A 16553-nucleotide genomic window follows, 5' to 3' on the forward strand; every position below is an offset into this window, starting at 1 on the left:
GCTGACGTTAGCATTTAGCAGGGTTGATTTAAACATAACTTGCTTTTGAGTAGCATCCTGGGAAATTGTGAGCTTGATCCATAAAAAGGACTAAAAGAGAGGCGAGTATCTCTGCTTTTGCTGCATGGAGTTCTCTTTCAAGGTCTTCCTTATCTTCCATTTCTTGGAAAAGAATCAGTTCCTCAAAAACATTAATTGTATTTTTCTCCTCGAGTATCTCTATGTTTGTTATTTAAGTCCTTGCGTGTAGAGTGAAAACTTTACAGATGAGATCCTTTAGCTTCATATCCTATTAAAGTAATCAATAATACAACACTTTGATATTAATAATCATTATAGTCAAACATCTTCTGGTACCAGTCTTTCAAATATGAACATTTTGCTCATATTTGAGGTTTTCATCCCAAGCTCTTTGAAATTGTGGCATTTTTTTTTACTGTTTCCTTTCTAGATGAAATGATGAATCATTTAATTTAAAGAATCCACAGATTATTTGCAAAATTAAAACAATTGTTAGCCCTTTAAGCTATGATTTAATATAATGTTTTTTTCCAGGTGCTGTCCCATAACTTATGCACAGTGATGCAGATCCCTCATGACCCGGTGGCTCTGGAGGAGCACTTTAAGGACGACGACGAGGGTCCCGTCTCCACCCAGGGTTACATGCCGTACCTGAACAAGTTCATCCTCGACAAGGTTTGGAAACATTTCTGATTATTCTACCGACTGAGGAGACGCAGTGTGGTTTTCTTCTGTGGTTCTGTTTATGCTCCTGCTAATGGTCATGACAATGGCATGAGGGGTCAAATGCAGTGGACACATTTCACAGATTTATAAAGCAGAAATAGAGATTTGAGGTTTTGCACTCCCTATATTATACTCGACAAACACATCTGATTTCTCCGTACGATAGAGGAAACGATACCGGTTGATGGTTCTGACATGAGGTTTCTTCCAGTCAAAGTGAGTCAGCGCTCTGTGACTCTTCACCTCTTTATAAGGAGGATGATGCATTATCAGGAGAACTAAAACAGAAACTATGTGTGTAACGGCATTATTTACACCGGGCTGAGAGGAATCTCTTAAAAACAGCTACTACCTCCTTTTGCATGTTTGTTTTTGGAAAGAAAAAGTAATCTTTACGAATTACAGGGGTCCTAATCAGACACTATAATTGATCCATTGAGGCTAGAACTATGTCGGTGAAATGTGACTATGAATAATACTGCAAAGACTTTCTTGACTTCCAGTTCAGGAGTTTGATTGGTCATCATCTTCTAAACAAATTCATGGCCACTACAGATGATCTGAATACTAGATTGCATAGACTGTATATAAGAAGTGGACGTAGTCATTGTGAGGTCACACATTGGTTTGTAGGCTGGATTACGGTCGTCAACGCGTTGTTGTTTTTTTGCAACCGAAGAACGGAAATTACCATATTTGGACTGCGGAGGATTAACGTAGAGATGGCGTATATGGCTCTAGTAGTGACCTGTCAATCACAAGGTAGCCGTGCCCTAAAGCATACCCTGCTTTATGGTCTATTTGACTCTAAATGGAGCATACTTTACGACATGAACATCATGCTGTATTGAAGAAGACTTGAAACTAGAGATTGAGACCATAAACTCATGTTTACAATGTTTACTGAGGTGTTAAATCAAGAGAGAAGTAGAGTCATTCTCTCATAGACTTCTATACAACCAGAGGAGTCGCCCCCTGATGGACACTAGAGAGAATGCAAGTTTAAAGACACTTCAGCATTGGCTTCACTTGGCAGAACTGGAGTTTGGAGCCTGGTTACATGTTAGTCCTATTTAAATGGTATTTGTTGTGATGTGACGCAGCAAATCTGCATTGAAGACGCTGGTGACAAACTATTGTATTAGACTATAGAAGACCATTGATTGACGCCTGGTATTCCTTTATTGTGCTGGTGACGATCTCTATTGTGTCCATCGGTCATTGTGCTTATTGAACGCTGAATCGGTTCATTGAGCTGCCTGTCTGTCCCTCTGTGATGATGTCATAACGGGTCACTGCATGAATGGTGACTGTTTAGCCAGGAATCGTGACAATCGGAGATAAAAAGAAAAGGCAGCAATGAACACTAATAGAATTCCTGCTGGCTGTTTTGGAATTCTTGTCGTATGATGTCATAACGTGGCAGAACTAGCCGTTGCTGAATGGCTGTCACCACGGCAACACTCTCCTGAAGGTACCAGAACTTTTGACCCCTGATTTATGCTCGTCTTTTCTGAACACTGGTCGCCTCTGTTTTTAGGTCACTAAAAGGGTGATTTTTGAAAAATTTCAAAGCTCCAGTTACTCTGTATCCGTGTAAAACAGAGCGTTTGGGAAATGATGATGTCACATCCTCGATTTGCACATTCCCAATCCCAACTGCTTGGTCTAATGATTACTTTACATTGCTTGATATTTATGTGCACCACTTAACTGATGAAAGTTGGCGCCTGCTGTTGTTTAAGTTACTGCAAATAAAAATAAGCTTGCTGTGCATGCTTAATATCATCTTGTTTGGTATTTGATGCATCATTGACATGGAATTTATCACCAACTACTGGACCGGCAAGTGTTTGAGGTCGTTCTGTTGTGGGGCGAAATATATATTTTTTAATTTAAGTGAGGGGAAAATATCTGTATACGTCCAGACGGGGCCTTAATCTTAAATCTTAAAATTTGTCATCATTGTTGTTTGAAGAGTTTTTGTTGTCATTCCATGATTTATTATCATTAGTAAGATGTATTCTATCTTTCATTGATGGATGTTATTGGTTGAATTTGAATGTCTCATCTGTAAATGCTGTAATCGTTACAGTTTGGAGAGTTTGTCAGAGGTCGTATGTGTTTATGAGCTGTGTTGTTCTTTATGGTACTTCAAAGTGTCTTTTTTAAACAACCTTTAGTTTATCAGGTAGTCTCAAAAGTTAAGACGACACTAAAAAGTTCATCTTTTTCGTGATGTTTACTTTGCGAGTGACATCATGTTTTTGTTTTTTTTCTCAGTTTTTTGTGATAAATCTGTTACACAATGAGACTTTAACTGTGTATTGTGTGAATTCCCCTTTTGGATTTTGATGACGTCAAACATACAGGTGGCTGCTTTTGAGTTCTCATCGTCAGTGGTGAAACCTTTTTAACCAGAAATGATTCATCTGGTTTTTTTTTAATTCCAACTGAAAGATCTTTAAAGTTTCCTCATTAGTTCCTTGTTCTGGCTCTTAGGACATCCATGTATGTTGAGTCAAACAAAGTTGTTTGACTTGTTAAACTGGCAACGACATCATTTGTTGTCTATGTTTAGCAGAACCACACACTTTTATCTTTTAACATACAGAGTCCTTTTTTTACTTTTAAGGTTGTTAAATTGTCTAATCATTGTCATAGTTTTTAGTATATTCATTAAAGCTAAGACGCAGGTGTCTTGGGCACCATTGTATACACATATCCCCCAAAATTCAGACCCGCATTTCTGGTATCTTTTGAAACTTTGGGATCTCAACTTCAAAAAATATAGTTCTGTGTATTTGAGATGAATTTGGCTGCACAGCGTTACTGACCCACTGGAGGGTTGTTGGCATTTAAGGGTTTAAACTCCACTCTTCACTTCTCTTAAAGGAAATGTAAGTCCTTGAATTTTAGGATTCAGGACGTCATGGGCAGACGTCAATAAACCCCCCCCCCCCCCACCTAAAAAAAACGACAACCACACACACTCTTATGTACTTTTCCGTACATACAACTCTCCCACCCACCCATTGGTGACCGGGCCGTGGAGAGTGAGGAGGGCGTAGGTCAGTATATTCAACTGCCCTCACTCCTGAGGAAACTCCACCCGGTCACACAAGGAAACTGTGTGTGTGTGTGTGTGTCAGTGTGTGTGCCAGTGTGTGTGATGTAACCAGATACCCAAAAGGCAGAACAACAGGAGTCTTATTTTACACATGAATGGAGTTGATAGTGTTGAAAAACTGAAACCTTTAAAAATAAAACTAGAAAAAAAGCTCACACCTGTTTCTGTGTGGGTGTGTGTGTTTCTGTGTGGGTGTGTGTGTTTCTGTGTGGGTGTGTGTGTTTCTGTGTGCAGAAAATGTGCAAAAAGTGCAAAAAATGTCATCCCCTTTCTCTGTCCAGAGATAACCACAAATCTGCAAATGTTGTGGTTTTGAATGTGGTTCTACTGTGAAGAGAAAATATTCCAACTGCTTCAGATAAATAAACAATTTAAAAAGCTTCATGGATCAGCTGGAAAATGCATCATTACAAAGCTGAAAACGGGACTGTTTCTTATCTCGTATACGTAGTTCTCTCAGGATAACGACACTACAAACACAAGATGATTTTATAAAATATGTTTAATGCATTGATGTAGATTAAAACTACCCTAACCAGCAGCACGACCATAAACGTCTACAGCAGTAAAATGCAGAACACGTATAATTTACTTTAGTGGAGTATTTTTACTTTGTGGTTTTGCTACTTCCATCACTGTAAGGTAGGTAGGTGTGTGTGTGTGTGTGTGTGTGTGTGTGTGTGTGTGTGTGTGTGGGTGTGGGTGTGGGTGTGGGGGTGGGTGGGTGTGTGTGTGTGTTACTTTGTCAATTACAATGCACCAGAACATTAAACACATTCCACTGATATTTTACTTTATCTGAGGACACCGGCGGTCACAGATATTTCAGAGTGGTGTGATCGTGGAGCTCGGTTGACGAGGAACATTTAGAGAATGTTGATAAGTCAGCAGTGACAGTGAAGACTATGACTCAGCACTTTGTGGTTTGCTGAAGCGTTGAAACAAGTGATCCTCTGTGACCCTGAAATACCAACGATCACTCCTCACAATGACCAGCTGCAGGCCGGCCAGCTTCACTCAAACGCCACATTGTTCTGCTCGTATTGTAGTTTTTCTTTTTGAGGTGATTCATTTGGCAGTGGTTCTGATATTTACTTATTTTTTATGTGAAAAATTTGTTGTGAAAGTTGGAGAAACTGGCGGCAAAACTCAATTAGTTTATTAGTTAAACTGATCTAAAACTAATTTGAAGTAGAGGGAAGTTTCAAGTCTTAATCCAACTCTTCACTTGAACATTTCACCTTCAAATCTGTATTCATAATGTACAAATACAAATAACATTGCCTTTTATATGTCTAATAATGAGAAATCCAAGCAGTGTGGCTCCTTCGGTAATAAACTTTAAAACAATTGATGTGGTATTTATCCACACAGGTATAGTGATTTATAAGTAGTTGTTGTTGGATTATATTGGTTAAATCTCAAAGACAGATGGCTCAAAATGTGGATAATTTAAACCAAAAACTAACTGCTAGATGCAACTAGAGTTAAGTGAGGGAAATATTGACCTGTATCTCAGGAAAGTCAACTTTTCATGAGGTCAGAGCCCCCATTTTCAGCGTGTGATTTGCAATATAAAATAATCCTTCAGTTCATCCTTTCACTATAAATAGTTTTGATCATATGGGTGAACTGCTCCCTAAATTGAATAACCAACACCTGCAGATTGTTTGTCATTTTGTGCTTTGGAGCGATTCAAAATTCTTTACTCATTTCCCCTTTTTTCTTTAAAATGACTTTCATTTCATATCATGTCTGATCATCCGCCTGCTGTCATGTGAATATTTAATTAGCATCAAACCCTTTTGATTTAAAGGCTGATAATCCTGTTCGACTGGTTACAAGCTCTTATTTAAAATTGTCTTGCTGTTTATCAACCAAACATCTTTGTCTCATTTTTAGTTTCTTTCTCTGTGGAGTTTCTGTATTAGTTATAAATGGTTCTGCAGGTTGCAGGAGATTCAGAGCCTGAATCCTAATGAACATGTGGCGTTGGAGAAGGAGGGGAGGCAGCGCTGACAAGGCTCTCCTTGTTTCAGAGAAGAGAGAGAGAGGGAGAGAGAGGGAAAGAGAGAGTGAGAGAAAAAGATGGAGAGAGCCAGCGAGCCACGAGGACAAAGAAAAACAGGACGAGAATGACACAGCGATGTTTGACGAAGAACAATCCACACTGTCATCTGTGCTGACTCATTTGCAAACCAGTAGGCAACCTGAACACAGCCATTATCATCATCATCATCATCCTCACATGAGACACATTGATGCTGCTGAGTAACAACAGGAGGACAGTCTTTAGTTTTATTTGTGTTGGTATCTAATCAGAAGAGTGTTTTCAAAAGAGACACTCCGCCAAAAATCAATCTTTAGTGTCGAACAGCAGCTGTGTTCAGCTTTACTTAACGTGGCCCTATTATGCTTTTCCTCTTTTCCCCTCTTCTTTAGGGTGTTATATATATTTGTGTACATGTAAAAGATCCGTAGAGTGTAAAACCTGAAGTCCATGCCTAAAAGGAGTTACCCTCCCCCACAGAAGCTCCTGAGCTCCTGAAACGACTCCATTGAATTATCTTCTTCACTTCTGTAACTTTATGAGGTCATAATGTAACTTTATGAGGTCACAATGTAACTTTATGAGGTCACAATGTTACGGAAGTGACGTAAAACTCCTTCCGGCTAGTTTGGCCCTCAAACAACAAAAGAGAGAGATGTACCTGAAGCTCCAGAGGAAGAGTTTTTTCAAATGTGAAACGTTTACCAATCACAACAGAGCAGGCTAGCTGACCAATCAGTGCAGACTTTGCTTTCTGGAGGGAGGAGCAAGCGCTACAACGGAGCGTTTCAGAGAGAGGGTGAGAAGAGGTGCTGCAGGACAGCCAGGATGAGAAAAACAAGGAGGATTATGAGCATTAACGCATTAGTTAAATAAAGCGTTTAACGGATTCCAACGCTGACAGTTTTTCACTTTGGAATAAAAGATTCAAAACATCTTTAGAAACTTCTTAAATCCCTCCTGCATTATATTGAACTCTCTAACTTCAGAGTTTAGTTTAAGTCTGAATTCTTTGTAAGAAAACTGGTTTCTGAATGACGCTACACTTGAACATATTGCTTTTAAAGCTAATAATGTCACTACATAGCTGACATCAAGTCCTTTCAATCTGTAGTTAATATGCAAATGTGCCGCCTGTCACTGTGTTATGTTATTTTATTCTGTGTCTTAAAAGGACACAGATACAAATTGAAGACTCAAAACTTTAAATGCAGAATAAGTAGGATTTTCCTAAAATAAATAATGTACAGACTGATACAAAAACAAAATATTGTTGTGTTCAGGACGTTTGTGGGCATGAACGTCTGTAAAAACCATGAGCGATCCAAGAGGATGCTACAAAAATGGCTGCCACAGAAGCAAAAAAAAATATAGCGAGTCGAAGCACCACCTGGACAAAGATCGTTCCAAAACCAGAGTGAATCTGAGGTTAAGGCCATCTTTGAATGTTTTGTTTATCAACCACAACAGACAAATCCTACTTATTGTGCTTACAAAGTCTCGAGACAAGTCTTAAAATGCTTATTTTATGACTTAAGTCTGATGTGAGTCGCTGTCTCAAGTTTATCTGTGACTTCAGTGCACTTCTTTACCAGTTTATTAGCTAAACCTGATCCCATCTAATGCAACAAACTTCTTAACAATCCTACTTCCATGAAGGTTATAATATTCATTATATTTTAAAACTTGGTGGTGATTCAACTACAATCATTCTAGAGGCTGTAGTTTATGGTGCTGAGATGTGTCTCAATGTATATCACAGCATCATTGTACACTGTATTTACTTATATTTTGGGAGTACATAGAAGTATAATCTTCTGCAGCAGTGATTTGAGTGCTGTAAAGACATTTAATACATTTTAACTGATGTTCATTCAAACTGTAACAACAGATTCTCTTTAGGGAAAATTATTAATAATTGAATGACTAAACTACAAACATTTTATTCGTAACTTTCAAGCCTAAAAGACTTGAGTTGCTTCAGAGATTTCTGGGTAGGAGAATCACAGTTTCCACAGAGGCACAGTCACTCTTAAATCAACACAATGGAGAGTTACATCAGATCCTGTGTCGCTTTAGAAAAGTTCTCTCCAACTGCAGTTTGTTCACTTGAGCTGAATGTTTTTCTTTTCTCCTCACAGAGCACAGAAAATGAAAATAATGAAACCGCCGTGAGAGAATTCAGGATATTTGGGTTTATTATGATAATGATTATGACAATTATCCACTTACTCAGTTGATAAAGATACAAATGATAAGCCTAACAAACTATAAACACCATATAAATATCAGAAATCTCAACCATCTATTTCTGACTTGTGATTTTTACTTCATAGGATCAACAGTAGAGCTTTAAGGTTTTAGAAAAAATGACTAAATTACCATGAATGTACTTGTACTTAAAGAAAAAAGTGAGTATACATTACCCAAACTCATCAACACGCTTCATGGAGACATATATATATATACTTTAAACTGTAACGATTTTTTGTTATAAAGTTGGATCTGTCCAATTTCTACAAATATCATTTCATATTTCTGTTTTTCTTATTGAGATTTCACTTAATACGAGTTAATATTTCATTAAAAAAGACCCTTTAATTTAATGTTTACGTAGTGTGGGAATACTGGTTTTTTTATTATTAATAATAATAATACACTCCTGATAACTTTACAATACTTTCTTAGCTTCAATTCAAATAAACTGTCAGAGAAAGTTATTCAATTTACAAAATAAAAGAGCAAAATCGGTTAATTTATCACTGATTGATGTTATTGCTGCTCTCCTACTTGACTCATCTGTTTATTATATAAGATAATATTATGTTATCATAATGTGTCAGTTCACGTGTGGAGGAGAACAGGTTGAGATATGAAACCAGGTTCTGCATCACTGGCTGCTCAAACCTCCGTTACGACCGCATTGGGTTTTTTCTAATAGTGGGATTTTTTTTACAATGTGACGCTCGGTGAGTTCAGTTTCAGATCGGTGGGAGAATTTTGAGTTGTTTGTTGTTGTTGTTTTTTTTTTGTTTGACGGGACGACTGCCAACAGAACGAGATGTGCTTCTCATCCACACGACTGCCAGGAGTCTCCATGGAGACGCTCCTGTTCCGCGGCTCAAGGAGAACATTTCTCCTCCAAAGCACCGATTGTACCTTTTATTTTCAAGAGCTTTCCTCCCATTTTGCTTTTGGGAGGGGAGAATATACGTCAACATTTATAAATATATAAATATAAATTGTGTTTACGGGGTTTTCACTGGTGGTTCAGCATGTGTAGTTGTAAACACTATGTATTGAGGACATTGTCTTTTTAGACTTGAGACATTTTCTCTCTCATATATATTTAAAATATTTCAAAACTAACATATTTAATAAAAGTATATCCATTTGGCACCTGTTTCTAATTTATTTATAAACAAAAATCTCTTCAGGATTAAAAGTAGTTCTATCTAATCTTAATCTTTTATCTTATTACCCTTAATAAATATCGAAATACGGTTGTGAAAAAATCCCTTCATTTATTGAACATTTATTAATATTTTACTGATCTACAGTACCAGTCAAAAGTTTGGACACACCTTCTCATTCAATGGTTTTTCTTTATTTTTTTTTTTTTTTTCTACATTGTAGATTAATATTGAAGACATCCAAACTATGAAGGAACACATATGGAATTATGTGGTAAACAAACAAATGCTCAACAAACCAGAATATGTTTTATATTTTAGATTCTTCAAAGTAGTTGAATGAGAAGGTGTGTCCAAACTTTTGACTGGTACTGTATAAATTAATAATAAAAGGATGTTGGTCCTGATCATCTGATGCCACCTGAAGTTCAATCAATTAGGGGGATGTTTCACAACCTGGCAACTTGTAAACTCTTCATAAATGCTGAGTAATTTGAAAGTGTAAATTAAAAACTAATTAAAATAAAAATGTTCCTTTTCTTTTAAGGGGACAATAATCAACAATTTAAACAGACTTCTTTGCTTTTTTATCGTTAAATACTGAAAATTGTTACTGGTTTCTTAAAAACTACTCAAGTGGGCAAAATAAAGGCATAGGCAAAGACTCACTTTTCGGCTCAAAACTTCTAGAAACATGAAACTTGTGTGCATTACTTTAAAGATGTAAAATAAGAAAGGGTTTGAAATGGGTCGGCGTCTCGTCAGTTTTGTATCCGTGTCGTCTGCTTGTCTGAATGTCTCTTTCCAAACTGAACTGCTTTCTAGAAAAACAAACTGACTCACCAGACGTCGTTGTTTTTCTGCTTCAGGTGACTGGTAACTTTGACCTCCAGGACTTCAACAAAATGTGCTGGACGCTGAGCTCCAGGAAGAATCTGGATCAGAGCCAGCTGCTCATCTCCAACAACGACGCCTTCAAGATCTGGTGCATCTTCAACTTCCTGTCCGAGGACAGATACCCGCTGACCATCGTCACTGAGGAGGTGAGACGTTAACGGAGCGGCATTACACTGTTAGTGTCGGTATCAGACTTCAGTTTGCAGTGGTGGAATGTAACTAAGTACATTTACTCAAGTACTGTACTAAGTATACATTTAACTTGTACTTTGAGTATTTTCTTTTGCCATTTTCTACTTCATCTCAGAGGGAAATATTTTACTTCTTACTTCACAACATTTATCTGACCGATCTTGGGTACTAGTTAAGATTCTGCACACAAAATATACAGGGAGGTTCTAAAGAATGACATTTTGATATAAATGATACTACCCAACAGGTTATTCAAGTACAGCTGAAACAATTAGTTGATTCAATAATTAAACGATTGACAATAAGAAGGATGGGAACCTTTTTTTTGAGAATTGTTTAAGTACATTTTAGTGCAAAAATGACCGAAGGTTTATGGTTCAAGCTTCACAAATATGATGATTTGCTGCTTTTCCTACAACTATTTAATTATATATTTAAAATAAATAATCTTTTTTTACTTTACTTTATACTTTGAATATGTTTTCCACATTAAACTTATATACTTTTACTCAAGTTTTTCAATGCAGGATGTTCAAGAGTATTAGTACTTTTACTTAAAGTAGAGATATGAATACTTCCTCCACCACTGCTTCTTCGTGTCTAATAAACCCATTGTTGACCCTTTTATAACCAAAAGTCATTTAGTTAACATACGTAATTTGCTAGAGCAGTTTACAAACATGATTTAGGCTTCAAATTATATTTAATTAAGTGAAAACATTTGGTGAAGCGCTGCAGATTCTCAACCTCAAGCTGAAATGATCACGACTAGAGATGGGTATTGTTTTAATATGTTTAATATAACGGTGCCAACACAATATCTGTTGCGTTACGTTACACCAACACAATAATTCTACACCTTAGTTTGTGGAATATAAAACATGCTGTAACCTTTATGCAACACAGCTCAATGCATTAGTGTAAAACAAAGAAAATCTTCAGAAATTGAACGATGTCTTCAGTTAAGAGGGTTTCCTGATTGTAGTTTTCGGAAATGTTTGCTTGAAAAATTAAGAGAAAACGGGAGAATGTGAGCCAATGTGACCAAACATTTGATGTAAGTGTAGTTGGATACTCAGTTAGACATTTAGAGGTTGTATTTAATGTTATCATTACTGAAGGTTGCAGTTTGTTCACTGCTCTAAACTTTTATTACTTTTCTTCCAAACTCGAGAATTGCACAATTAAAAAAATTCTGATTGTTTTGGCAGCAAGAAAGCTGATTTCAGGTCCACATATTAGGGTCCTAATTCATCAACTATCATCTGAGAACTACGGCTGTGGCGTAGTGGAGAGCAAGGTAGTTCTCCAATCAGACAGTCGATGTGTCCTTGGGCAAGACACTTAACCCCAAGTTGCTCCTGAAGGCTTGCCATCGGTGTGGACTGGATGTTGCATGAATGTTAGTTAGAGTCTGATGGTGGCACCTTGCATGGTAGCCTGTCATCAGTGTGTGAATGGGTGAATGATATGTAATATACTACTGATTGTAAGTCAGTCTGCTAAATGACTGTAATGTAATGTAATGTAACTAACTTCTGAACTTTCAGCGCTCTGGCTGATGAATCTCCTTTAATATACCGTCCATTGTCACCAGTAACAGCCTAATATTGGAAAAGCACTTTGTCCCAAACGGTTGGTTACTGGTCAAAATGGGGGAAGTAGAATTATCTAAGTAGAATTAAACTAGCCAATGTTTGTGGTGTTAACTTCCCTGTCCGCTCACAACTTATTTAAATGAGCTTTTGTTCATTTGAAGATCACACAGACATCAACTGAGAGCTGGATTTTAGTTGCACAAACGCCTGTTGCTCAAGAGCAGAAAAGGAAGTTTCAAGCTTCCTGTTCTTTATACAAACTCTGGAGGATTTATTGTTGGGTGAAACAAACATCAGAGCTGAATCACAGGAAGACATGTTGATTTATGTGCTCCAATTAGCCCATGTAGGAATGACTAGTAGGAAAAATACAGGACGGGGACAGTTGGCTTCAATATAAATGATCAGCTTTAATTAAAAAAGTAGAAAATCTAATTGGTGTTTGTGTTTGTTTTTTTTGCACTAACGTACTGATTCGTCTCCACGCACAGATTGAGTACTTCCTGCGTAAGCTGACGGAGGCGATGGGGGGCAGCTGGGTGGAGGAGCGTTTCGAGGACTACAAGCTGCAGCTGAACTCCAAGCAGCAGAGTCTGAACGCCTGGGAGCTCATCAGGCTGGTGGGGTCAGGTCACTTCAGTAAGGGCGTGGACCGGCAGACGCTCTCCATGGCCATCAACGAGGTCTACCAGGAGCTCATCATGGACGTTCTCAAACAGGTGGGAGGCGCACCTGCACAGAGGGAGGATAGGGTTCTCCGTCACTAATCGATCGCTGAACTACGTCGTTCTCACCAAGCACATATTGAAGTTTACAATAATGACAGATGCATTTATTTCCGACTGAAACATGTCTTTGATTTGATGCAGAAGTGAACAAAAACAGGATTCTTTTTTCTAGCCATCCTCAAACACTCTGTCTCTTTTGTAATCTTAACTCAAAGGTTAACTTACTAGCGTCTTCCAGAGCTTTAACCCACATCTCAAGGTCTTCAATCATTGGATGGACCTGGTTCAGGGGTAATCATGTCTGGAAATATTGGTCACATGATTAAAAATGGTGGAAAATACACCAATAACATGTCTGTTTTCTGGCGTCATCACCTTAATACAATTACAGATTCGCAAACAATGTCCTCAATTTGAAGACAGTGATTCAGCTGTTTGAAAGAGTTAGTCTTTTTTATAAATTAAAATAACTCATCAGTTTCGTCAACATAAATAAAATTATGATGGATTTCACTTTGGACACTTTACACTTTACAACGCTTTTGAGTTACTGTAAATGTTTGGATCACACAAGTCGATTACCCTGATTCACGTCCTCCTCTTCTCTTTCTCTCTGCAGGGCTACATGATGAAGAAAGGTCACAAGAGGAAGAACTGGACGGAGCGCTGGTTCATGCTGAAGCCAAACTCCATCTCTTACTACGTCGGCGAGGACCTGGCCGAGAAGAAAGGAGACATCTTACTGGACGGAAACTACAGTGTGGAGGCAAGAACCTTTTTACCTTTAGCTTTTTACGAAAACTCTTCCGCTTTTCTCTCAGCCTGCTCGCATTCATAGTGATCAATTTCATATAAGAACAGGATGTACAAAATATCAGGAATATAGTCTCTATTAATGTGTGTTTACAACTCTAAAGGCATAATTAAAACTCTCCCACCACTTTTAATTAAAAAAAATAGATATTTCTTTATTTCTTTTGGTATTTTTTAAATTAAAATTATTATTAATTTACTTATTCACTGACAGTTATGTTTGTCTTTTTACCATTTTATTATGTTCTTGTCTGTACCAAATTTAAATAATCAAGGTATACCACCTGCATCTGATACACAGATCTAAGCTTGAAGTCCGAAGCTGGTGCTGCAACACGAATCAATCAAATCAATTGTGTTAAACACAGTACAGTGATGTCAGCTAACCAGATATAATGATTAACTGGCTATCAATAATCAAATATTTACGACACAAAAAGGGTCAGATTAGGGGGTCCATTCCCATGTAATTTATTATCAGTTATGGTGAAGTCCCTTGGATGATAATATATATTGTATGTATCAGCCTTATGTAATCATTTTGTTCTCTGCAGCCTCTACAAGATAAAGAAGGAAAGAAGTGTCTCTTCCTCATCAAGTCGTCTCATAAGACCTTTGAAATCAGCGCGTCGGACAAGAAGAAGAAACACGAGTGGATTCTGGGTGAGTCGTGACGCCACCGCACCCGCTTTATTCCTCTTATTATTATATTTTTATTGAGCCAAAGAAGATAATAAACACAGTATATTGTTTCTAAAGCAAATTTTTATTTTTGTGAATTATTTATAAAATTACATGAATGGAGAAAAATAGAAAGGAAACATTTTCAAAATTAATTAAATTAAAATTGATGAGGATAAAATACATTTAAATACAAAATAAACTAAATGAAAGTCTAAGAATAATAAAAACTCAGAAAGGGAAGTCTAGGAATATTGATTTCTAAACCTCTCCTGTAAACAATAAAATAATAAACCTTTCCTTCTCTCCTTCCCATCTGTCACTTATTAACTCATTGAATAAACTTTTATTATTTATCAGATAAGCAGTCTCCTTCCGTAGCTGTAAGACTCATGACATGATAGACTCATTCACTCTATAAGACTAAATGTTCACTTTTTGACCTAGTTTTTTTTTTTTTTTGCCAAAGCTTTATTATCAGTTACTGTGAATGTTTTTGTTTTCTCTGCAAAAACTGCTCATGAGATTTTTTTCTATTTGAGCTGTGTCAAGTTAAGAAGTTGAGTCATTATTAATCTTGATGGGAAATTAAGTTATGTCTAAATACAAAATCCTTCTCCTTCATTGCAGTTTTTGTCTGTTTTAAAAACTCGGTCCAATCGTTATCAAAATTGATTTCACAAAAAATGTAACTAGATGTAAAGACCAGGCTTTTCTTCCTCTGTTTCATTACTTGATTCCTTTCAGGATAAAAAGTAGAGCTTCAACTTCAACTATTTTCATTATAGGTTTGATCTGCAGATCACTCTTAATTTAATCTATCGTGTATTCCATCAAACCTCGAAAAAATTGTGAAATATACACTTCTGCAGACCCAAGTTAAATGACAACGAAAGTAAGAAAGAGCAAATACTAATGTGAGAAGCTGGAAGTTTAGAATATTTGTTATTTTTGATTGACAACAACTAACTGATCAAAATAGCTGGTGATTCCTTTGATTGGCGGTCGACTACTCACTAATCTATTAATCGTCTGATGGTTTCAGCTCTAATACGATATTGATGTTGAATATATCACAGTTTTTCACATAAATGTTTTAAAACAAAGCCTCACAGCTCTTCACTGATTATCTGGACCTTATTATAAGTCTTCTCCGTGTTTTTTTTCTCAGCCATTCAGACCTGTGTGAGCCTCCTGCGTCAGGGCCGTCCGGCGCCGCACCGCGAGGCCCGTCAGAAGCGTCGGGAGATGAGGCTGAAGCAGCAGGCCGAGCACGAGGAGCTGGAGCTGAGGATGAGCGAGCTGCAGCTGGCCAACGAGGCCAAACAGCTGGAACTGGAGAACATGAGGAAGGTGAGGAAAGAATAAAGAATAAAAATAAAACACACACACTGTGAATCCCGTCTGCTCAGGAAACGTCTGGTCAGAGAGATCGGTTCCTTTTTGTAGTAAAATAGCTCAGCGTGGAAGAGTGGAAGAGGAGGGCAAGAAGGAATCCCTGATCACATGATGTGGTAAAAGATTGAACCTGTAGTGCAAACAAGGAGTGTGTATGTCAGAGAGATTCTCCTCAGTCTAGCATGGGTTTCAGAAATCAGAACTTCTACGTGTTTATGCTTTTTCCTTTTGTCCAAAAAACATCAGTTTGTGGAGGTTGTTTTCCATTATTAAAATGTTAAATACATATTGTATAAGAGGAAAAACTCTGACTTAAGAGACTCAAACTTCAGCCAAAACAAACATACAAAGATAAGGGGCCTCTTAAATAATCAAGCTCCAAGACAAAATCAAAGACACTGTTGGATTGGCAATGAAACAACAAGTTTCATTCAGTAAATGAAACTGGGAAGAGCTTGTGGGGCCAATGTGGTGATATTAAGAAAAACAACATGTTAACTGGAAATTATAAACGCCGAAAACTAGTTCAACTTACAGCGTAATAAAAGGAAAGGGGCGGTCCAGGAATTCACTGGAATCTGTTGGTGACTGAAGTTTGAGGGAATTCCCTTGAGGGAACTTTCTAAACCTAAGATAGAAAAAGAAAAAGATAATACCTGTACTCAAAGAACACAACGAGGACAAGTTATTAAAGCGGGAAGCAGTCCAAGATTTAAGCTTAAAGTGCCCCGGAGGAGGAAGACAAGTTGTTCCCAAATATACTTAAAATGGACTTCAGTCTGGGTGTGTATTTAAGACACACGTGTTGGTTTTTATAATGGACTCAGCTGTAAACTGACCTTTAGGCTTCTGTGGAAAAACCAGTAGAGGCAAATGTGGAGAGCTCTGGCAAAAAAACTGGCTCAA

At 37.4% G+C, this 16553-nt stretch overlaps 1 protein-coding gene across 1 annotated transcript in view; it reads left to right on the top strand.

Annotated features, from left to right (window-relative positions):
* The window catches only part of swap70b (switching B cell complex subunit SWAP70b), a 30757-nt gene that overhangs the window by 2851 nt on the left and 11353 nt on the right, over window positions 1–16553 (top strand). Inside the window, exons 2-7 of the mRNA XM_054619529.1 lie at window positions 556–696; window positions 10210–10383; window positions 12519–12746; window positions 13375–13521; window positions 14123–14231; window positions 15421–15602. Coding sequence (XP_054475504.1) covers window positions 556–696; window positions 10210–10383; window positions 12519–12746; window positions 13375–13521; window positions 14123–14231; window positions 15421–15602 — 981 coding nt within the window. The remainder of the gene's footprint in view (window positions 1–555; window positions 697–10209; window positions 10384–12518; window positions 12747–13374; window positions 13522–14122; window positions 14232–15420; window positions 15603–16553) is intronic.

The sequence above is a fragment of the Anoplopoma fimbria genome, chromosome 19, assembly GCF_027596085.1.
Source record: "Anoplopoma fimbria isolate UVic2021 breed Golden Eagle Sablefish chromosome 19, Afim_UVic_2022, whole genome shotgun sequence".
NCBI lineage: Eukaryota > Metazoa > Chordata > Actinopteri > Perciformes > Anoplopomatidae > Anoplopoma > Anoplopoma fimbria.